At 42.9% G+C, this 9870-nt stretch overlaps 1 protein-coding gene across 1 annotated transcript in view; it reads left to right on the forward strand.

The window, feature by feature from the left end:
• Window positions 1–6574, forward strand: part of ETFA (electron transfer flavoprotein subunit alpha) — a 179919-nt gene extending 173345 nt beyond the window's left edge. The window contains exon 12 of the mRNA XM_069222028.1: window positions 6399–6574. Coding sequence (XP_069078129.1) covers window positions 6399–6437 — 39 coding nt within the window. The 3' untranslated portion in view covers window positions 6438–6574. The remainder of the gene's footprint in view (window positions 1–6398) is intronic.
• Window positions 6575–9870: the final 3296 nt, after the last annotated feature.

Raw genomic sequence — 9870 nt, forward strand, 5'->3', positions numbered from 1 at the left:
CTGATGTGGACCATACGCAAAAGCGTATCTTCATTCAGCAGGGGACAGGAAAAATAAGCACCCTTCCCCCCATTAGGAGAAAGAGAAGGTTGGAGTTCCAGACGGAACAAGCACCACAACCAAAAGTGGTGAAAAGAGTTACACCACCACCCTCTCCTCCGCCCGTGATTAACGTTTCACCAGCACAAACTCCATCACACTCCCCAGCTCACACCACCATGAGCCAGGGTGACCAAGATCAGGACGCATGGGACCTATACGACGCCACAGTGTCAGATAACAGCCCGGAGGCATACCCTACAAAGCCATCTCCACCAGAAGACAGCACCGCGTACTCTCAGGTGGTGGCTAGAGCAGCACAATTTCACAACGTAAGCCTCCACTCAGAACAGGTCGAGGATGATTTCTTGTTCAACACACTCTCCTCCACCCACAGCTCCTACCAAAGCCTGCCTATGCTCCCTGGTATGCTCCGGCACGCAAAAGACATATTTAAGGAGCCGGTCAAAAGTAGGGCAATCACACCAAGGGTGGAAAAAAAGTATAAGCCGCCTCCTACGGACCCGGTTTTCATCACTACACAGCTGCCACCAGACTCTGTTGTTGTAGGAGCAGCTAGGAAAAGGGCCAACTCTCACACATCTGGAGATGCACCACCCCCAGATAAAGAAAGCCGCAAGTTCGATGCAGCTGGTAAGAGAGTCGCAGCACAAGCTGCAAACCAGTGGCGCATCGCGAACTCCCAGGCACTACTTGCGCGCTATGACAGAGCCCACTGGGACGAGATGCAACATCTCATTGAACATCTACCCAAGGACTTCCAAAATAGGGCAAAACAAGTGGTTGAGGAGGGACAGACCATCTCCAACAACCAGATACGTTCCTCCATGGACGCGGCAGATACAGCTGCACGGACAATTAATACATCTGTAACTATCAGAAGGCATGCATGGCTCCGAACGTCTGGATTTAAACCAGAGATTCAACAAGCAGTTCTCAATATGCCTTTTAATGAAAAAGAACTGTTCGGTCCAGAAGTGGACACAGCGATTGAGAAACTCAAAAAAGATACGGACACTGCCAAAGCCATGGGCGCACTCTACTCCCCGCAGAGCAGAGGGAATTACAGCACATTCCGTAAAACGCCCTTTCAAGGGGGGTTTCGGGGTCAAAGCACACAAGCCAGCACCTCACAAGCAACACCGTCCACTTACCAGGGACAGTATAGAGGAGGTTTTCGGGGACAATATAGAGGAGGGCAATTCCCTAGAAATAGAGGGAGATTTCAAAGCCCCAAAACCCCTACTACTAAACAATGACTCACATGTCACTCACCCCCTCCACACAACACCAGTGGGGGGAAGAATAGGTCATTATTACAAAGCATAGGAGGAAATCACTACAGACACTTGGGTTCTAGCAATTATCCAACATGGTTATTGCATAGAATTTCTACAATTCCCTCCAAACATACCACCAAAAGCACAAAATTTAACAACACACCATTCCAATCTCCTGTAGATAGAAGTGCAGGCACTATTGCAAAAGAATGCAATCGAATTAGTGCCAAACACACAAATAAACACAGGAGTTTACTCACTGTACTTTCTGATACCAAAGAAGGACAAAACGCTGAGACCAATCCTAGACCTCAGAGTAGTGAACACTTTCATCAAATCAGACCACTTCCTCATGGTCACACTACAAGAAGTATTGCCATTGCTAAAACTGCACGACTACATGGCAACTTTAGACCTCAAGGATGCTTATTTCCATATACCAATACACCCATCGCACAGGAAATACCTAAGGTTTGTATTCAAAGGAATACATTACCAATTCAAGGTACTGCCTTTCGGATTAACAACCGCACCAAGAGTCTTTACCAAATGTCTAGCAGTAGTCGCAGCACACATAAGAAGGCAGCAAATACATGTGTTCCCATATCTAGACGACTGGCTAATCAAGGCCCATTCGTTAATAGAGTGCTCAAATCACACAAATCATATCATACAAACCCTCTTCAAACTAGGGTTCACCGTCAATTTCACAAAATCCAAAATTCTGCCACGCAAGGTACAACAATACCTGGGAGCCATAATAGACACATCAAAAGGAGTAGCCACTCCAAGTCCACAAAGAATTCAAAATTTCAACACCATCATACAACGCATGTATCCAACACAAAAGATACAGGCAAAGATGGTATTACAACTCCTAGGCATGATGTCATCATGCATAGCCATTGTCCCAAACGCAAGACTGCACATGAGGCCCTTACAACAATGCCTAGCATCACAGTGGTCTCAAGCACAGGGTCACCTTCTAGATCTGGTGTTAATAGACCGCCAAACTTACCTCTCGCTTCTGTGGTGGAACAACATAAATTTAAACAAGGGGCGGCCTTTCCAAGACCCAGTGCCACAATACGTAATAACAACAGATGCTTCCATGACAGGGTGGGGAGCACACCTCGATCAACACAGCATACAAGGACAATGGAACGTACATCAAACAAAACTGCATATCAATCACCTAGAACTTCTAGCAGTTTTTCAAGCACTAAAAGCTTTCCAACCAATAATAGTTCACAAATACATTCTCGTCAAAACAGACAACATGACAACAATGTATTATCTAAACAAGCAGGGAGGGACGCACTCCACGCAGTTAAGCCTGCTAGCACAAAAAATTTGGCATTGGGCAATTCACAACCAAATTCGCCTAATTGCACAGTTTATACCAGGGATACAAAATCAACTCGCAGACAATCTCTCTCGAGATCACCAACAGGTCCACGAATGGGAAATTCACCCCCAAATTCTGAACACTTATTTCAAACTCTGGGGAACACCTCAAATAGACTTGTTTGCGACAAGGGAGAACGCAAAATGCCAAAACTTCGCATCCAGATACCCACACAAACAATCCCAAGGCAATGCCCTATGGATGAACTGGTCAGGGATATTTGCTTACGCTTTTCCTCCTCTCCCTCTCCTTCCTTACCTGGTAAACAAACTCAGTCAAAGCAAACTCAAACTCATATTGATAGCACCAACTTGGGCAAGGCAACCCTGGTACACAACGCTGCTAGACCTATCAGTGGTACCCTGCATCAAATTGCCCAACAGGCCAGATCTGTTGACACAGCACAACCAAAAGATCAGACACCCAGATCCAGCATCGCTGAATCTAGCAATCTGGCTCCTGAAATCCTAGAATTCGGGCACTTACAACTTACCCAAGAATGTATGGAAGTCATAAAACAAGCAAGAAGGCCATCCACCAGGCACTGCTATGCAAGTAAATGGAAGAGGTTTGTTTGCTACTGCCATATTAATCAAATACAACCATTACACACAACTCCAGAACATGTAGTGGGTTACTTGCTTCACTTACAAAAATCTAACCTAGCTTTCTCTTCCATTAAGATTCACCTTGCAGCAATATCTGCATACCTGCAGACTACCTATTCAACTTCCCTATATAAAATACCAGTCATTAAAGCATTCATGGAGGGCCTTAGGAGAATTATACCACCAAGAACACTACCTGTTCCTTCATGGAACCTAAATGTTGTCCTAACTAGACTTATGGGTCCACCTTTTGAACCCATGCACTCCTGCGACATACAGTTCCTAACCTGGAAGGTGGCATTTCTCATCGCCATTACTTCCCTGAGAAGAGTAAGCGAGATTCAGGCGTTTACTATACAGGAACCTTTTATACAACTACATAAAAATAAAGTCGTCCTAAGGACCAATCCTAAATTTTTGCCAAAGGTTATTTCACCGTTCCATCTAAATCAAACAGTGGAACTTCCAGAGTTCTTTCCACAGCCAGATACCGTAGCTGAAAGGGCACTACATACATTAGATGTCAAAAGAGCATTGATGTATTACATTGACAGAACAAAGAACATCAGAAAGACTAAACAACTCTTTATTGCATTTCAAAAACCTCATGCAGGAAACCCAATTTCAAAACAAGGTATAGCCAGATGGATAGTTAAATGCATCCAAATCTGCTACCTTAAAGCTAAACGACAGCTGCCCATTACACCAAGGGCACACTCAACCAGAAAGAAAGGTGCTACCATGGCCTTTCTAGGAAACATCCCAATGCAAGAAATATGTAAGGCAGCCACATGGTCTACGCCTCACACATTCACCAAGCACTACTGTGTAGACGTGTTATCCGCACAACAAGCCACAGTAGGTCAAGCTGTATTAAGGACATTATTTCAGACTACTTCCACTCCTACAGGCTGATCCACCGCTTTTGGGGAAATAACTGCTTACTAGTCTATGCAGAACATGCGTATCTACAGCGACAGATGCCATCGAACTGAAAATGTCACTTACCCAGTGTACATCTGTTCGTGGCATCAGTCGCAGTAGATTCGCATGTGCCCACCCGCCTCCCCGGGAGCCTGTAGCAGTTTGGAAGTTACCTTCAATTATTTATATATGTATCATCTCAACCTTAAATAGGTGCATACTTAGTCACTCCATTGCATGGGCACTATTACTACAATTCAACTCCTACCTCACCCTCTGCGGGGAAAAACAATTGAAGATGGAGTCGACGCCCATGCGCAATGGAGACAAAAGGAGGAGTCACTCGGTCCCGTGACTCGAAAGACTTCTTCGAAGAAAAACAACTTGTAACACTCCGGCCCAACACCAGATGGCGAGCTATTGCAGAACATGCGAATCTACTGCGACTGATGCCACGAACAGATGTACACTGGGTAAGTGACATTTTCATTTCTGCCTCTAGCTGGCCAGGTATGAGCTTTAGAGCACAACCTATAGTGACTTGGTTACCACTGTAGCAGGGAGAAAGAATTGAAGGACTGCTTTCCAAGCTGGCTTGAACAGTTCCTGCCAGTGCCACGTCCCTAGCATTAAAAGCTTCCACTACATGCAGGTCATGTACGAGGTTAAGAAATAGTTTCAAAACTGCTTGTTTCTATATTTCTATAAATACCGCTTTCACTCTTCTAGTGTAAAACATGTTTAACTTATGGAAAAAGGTGACTGTGACAACACTTGAGGTTTATCATAGAGAAAACATTTTGCATATTTGCAGGTATGAGGAACACTTTTGTTGCATATCTAGCACCATCTACCTGATTGGCTATCTCAGTAACTACAAAAAACTGGAGAGAGATTCGATAGCCGAACATTACCATTAGTGTTTTATGGACTCTGGTAATCATTGCAAGATGGCTGTTTTAGTAGTAGGCGGAAAGGTCACGGTATATTTCTATTCCCTGAATTTTTGCCCATTCTCAGGATCATGATTCAGTTTTGAGGCTCAGTGGAATTAGTTTACAAGTTAAAAAAAAAAAAAAAAAAAAAAATCGAAGATAAAACCGGCACATTTCCCAACTAACCTTAGCACGTGTAGATGATTTTATTTGTGTGTGTGTCTTTTGCATCCAGTGTGAGTTTCATGTTTAGAAGACTCGGTGATAAATGCATTCGAAGACTAGAGTTATATTTGTCTGTTCTTGGTTCGAAATTATACATCTTTATCCTACACTGTTAATGTCCAGCAAATGGTAAGATGAGACTTACACTGAACAGTCCTCACTAGTAAAAACTTTAAGTGAAATAGTTATGTTTACCTCCCACTGTTATAAGAATTTCTTGTGAAACCCCTACATTTTCTTTTTTTTACATGTGATATTTCATAAAAATGTTATTAATTTTTTTTGCGAGACCCCCATTCCCTTTAAAAATATATATATATATATTCACATTAATACTTTCTTATTTGAGGGGCAGGCTCTCACTACCCTTTTAATTATATAAATGTTTCTTTTCTTTTTGGGAAGGAATCCCCTACCTCAAAACCTTCCCTGTACACTTACCCACCCCTGAAAACACCCTTGCCACTTAATAGCGTCAAGCACCCTTTAACCCCCAAAACATCCATACAACCCTATACCCTTAACCAACCTTAAACCTCTTTACCACCCTATACCCTACCAAAACCTAAACCCTGAAACACCCTCACCATCCCATACACTTACCTACCTCTAGATCCTAAAAACACCCTTATCTATACCCTTTCCCATCCCTAAACCCTAAAAACACCCTGGACACTCAATACCCTTGTAAAGACTGCGTTGTAAAGGCTGTCTCACTATATGCAATATATAACCTGAAGATGACTTGGTTTTATTTATTGCAGTCTCTCATTTGTCATTACGTTCGTAATCCTTGTTACAATTTAACTATCGTTTGTAATTACACTGTTTCTTCGTGTTACAATTTAACTATGTGGTGTATTTATTATGACTATTGTTCATTAGGAATATTTAATGCAATATGAGCCCCCGCCCCTTTGTAATGGACTCTAATGCTCACTATAATTCTGTTTTACAGGCTGTTCCTGAGATGACTGAAATTTTGAAAAAGAAGTGAAAATAATCCGTCCAAGTTTTAAGACTAATAAAATCACAAAACAGTTCCTTGAAACTGAAAACCTGTATATGATGAACTGTTTATACATTTTACTGTAAATTTGCCTACATAAAAGAAACAACTGATGTTACACTCTACCGTTATTTCTGCTATATTTTTGTATCACTGAACTAGTCTTTTGTTTGAGACTTCTAATTCTGCAGCTAAAACCACAATTATTGCATTTGCGAGTTGTGGTAATACAGGGAGCTGTCCATCCGGTGGATGCTGTGAAGTATTTTTTCTTAGGGTGGGGGGTATAATTGCATTGAATGACTTGCGTCACTTTTGATGAATGTTTTACTTGCTAGTCACTCGCAAACGGCGAGAATTACTACAAATACAGAGGCAGCTGGCGGATGTCTCTTCACAATAGCATTTCTTTGGGTGAATTGCAGAGGCGTAAACAGATGTAACACTGCAGAGGACATCATAAACGCCTTGAGAAAGAACTAACCCTTCTGTCTACGCACCTTTGATAAACAATTATGAAGGTAGAGGACGAGGTGGACAGAGCCAAAAGTACCAGAGATAACCCAATCTGGGACACTAGAACCACTCACTGAAACTTTTATTTAGAAAGTGCTGCCAAAAATATAAGTCAAATACGTTTGTACCCTATACTCACGGCCAGACTGGTCTACAGGGCAATCAGGCAGTGCCCGAAGGCCTGGTCTGACAGATCGGTGTATCAGCTGTTTTTTTAGTAGTTTGTGGGGTCATTTTATGGTCTGATGGGGCAGTTTTTACTGTTATTTGCCTGCAGAAAGCACACATGCACACAGTAGCCCGTACCGTGCAAAAGAACAAAACGGCCTGTCTCAACAAGTTTAAAACTGCCCTGGTTTGCAACTATGGGACACTTTAGCTATCTGGTTTGTTAACCGGGGCCACTTTTAATTTTATGTCAAGCCCTCGGTCGACCCTACTACGTTGGATGCCAGGAAATGGCTTAGTTTGTGACTGTAAAAGTTTCTGTCACAGCTGTAAATACACAGTTGTCACACCTTTCTACACTGAACTGAAGAGAGTCGTCTATTTGTGACAATGTGTGTGCAGAAGGACCTCAGTTCGTTCGAAGCCAGCCATGTATCAAGTGCATAGATATCGGTAATCGTACAGAAACGCTGGGCCTGCTCAGCAAGGCTTACACCAGTATGGGGGCTACAATGGCTAGGGAATAAATGGGACAGTCCTTTGTTCCTGCTGAGCTAGAGCCGCTGCCAAGGCATTTGGTGCGTAAATAAGTGATCCAGGAGTAAAAGTTGGAGGCTGGCACAATGGCGGAACTGTGCTCCGGTTGGAGTGCATTATCCATTGGTGGCACATGATAAAAGAAAGTGTTGGAGAGAGACCCGGCAGTGGTCTGCACTGCCCCAAGTGTGGGAACGAGTCAGGCAGGGTGCCACCCAGGTGGAGGTGGTGGGAGAAAGCCCTTGAGGATCAGATTGGATTAAATAGATGTTTTGTGGAGCGCAGCGCTCCCCCTGCTGGGGATTTTTGTACCATAAATTATATACCCCAGAAAAACGAAAACTTCAGTAAAACTGGCGCCATGAAGAACGTTATTGCGCAAACTGCCAAACCTGTAAGGCTTGTCTGAATTTGCGTAGGTGCGCCATCTGCCTAAGATCCATGCAGATTTTCACTTTGGAGCTGCAACAACTGAAAAAGCACGCCCACCAAAGTCTGCAGGGCTGTAATTTAGAGACGGCCACGACTAGGAATTAGTCCTACGATTACAAGAGACCTGTGGGCTGGTACAGACTAAAACGAGTACTTCTTGGGAGTGATTAGGGGAAACATTTGTTTTTTTCAGGAGAGGCATTGATGTCACTACAGAATGATCTTTCACAGGGAGCCAGTTCTGGGAGATATGATGTCTTAACTTAGGCTTCTCTAACCAGTAGCTCTTGAGCTAATGGGAGATCCCGAGCTACCTGTAAGTAGCTTGCCTGTGTGTTGCCCAGCCCACTACGTTAAAAGATTTAGGTTGGCTGAATTAATATAGGTATACCATAATTGAAAAGTGTGTATTTGAGAAGAAAAATGTGTATTTCCAGAACTCATGATGTTTAGAAAAAAAAGTGGCTGAACTTCCAGAATATATTTAGAGCTCTCATTTAAGTGAAAAATCACGCTGTGTTGGGGAGGCTTCTTACTCATAATATTACTTTGGTGCCTGAGGCATTGCAGGTGTGGCTATTGTATATGAAACCTTTAGAGGCATTCCAAATCAATGAAGTTTTGTTTTTTACAATACTACTGGAAATCCTGTCTGAGCCTCTTAAGGTAACCACGGCTGATAATCTTGCATGGGTGGCCACTAAGGTAATCGTTTCAGATGTGGTCACTATTAATACACTAATAATAATAGTGGCTCATGTTAATTTTCATTGAACATAAGTAGCTCCTACTACAGAAAAGGTTGTAGAGCCGTGCCCTAACTGGACTTGGCACCAATCTCCCTGCATAGTTCTGTAGAAGTTGAAGCTTATGGATAAAATAGCTAGGCAGGGGAAGTTACAGTATCTAAATGAGTAGAAGTGAATGCATTTACAGTTTGTTTCCAGTCGGAACATTTTAAAAGATAAACAATTTAGAAGATTTTTTTTATCAGAGTCACCCTCGTTAACCACTATCAAAGCAAAGACTATTTTTATTCCCAGATTCTGTTCATAGATGGGCAGGGATGGTTTAGAGCCTAATGAAGAAGCCCAAAAAAGAATAGGGAGAATTTTCATAACGCTGCGCATGAAAGTGGTAGGGCAACTAAAGTTATAGCCCAGGGCTTTAAGTGGGGTGAAAAAAGTGTGTGTGGGGGGGTCCATTAAAGGGGCGTGACCTGCCTAAGCAAGGGCTTGATTGAACATGTAAACTAAAATTCCCACAGAGTGCCACCCTACCATTTACGTAGAGTCATAATTGCACCTGGCAAAGGTTGACCCACTGCTCTGTGGGCTTTTCAGAGAGGCCAAGGATTGTATGGGCAGCTATTGTGAACATCTTTTTGACCCACTGACGGGCACTGGCGGAGATTCGCACTGCCTTCAGCAGCAACTGAGTGGTGGCCCGTTATAAACACCTGGATGTGACCCATTTTACAGTATGCATTTTACAAGAGTAATATGCTGCTTGAAACAAATCCTGTAACAAAACATCCTGGAAAAAGCAAGCGCTTTTAAGGAGCGCAAGAGTAAGTAAATCACCATAAGGTTGCACCCTATTGAAAATGAACGACGGGAAATCTCGGGATGGTTCAAGAAACACCCTTGTTACTTGAACATGACTGTACATTTTGCAAATTTTAGAGCAGGCAAGAGTAATTATATTCAAAACAATGAGCTCTAATGTGGAGGTCTCATTGAATAATCCCTCATTGGATTTTTGACCC

Source organism: Pleurodeles waltl, chromosome 3_1, assembly GCF_031143425.1.
Source record: "Pleurodeles waltl isolate 20211129_DDA chromosome 3_1, aPleWal1.hap1.20221129, whole genome shotgun sequence".
Lineage (NCBI taxonomy): Eukaryota > Metazoa > Chordata > Amphibia > Caudata > Salamandridae > Pleurodeles > Pleurodeles waltl.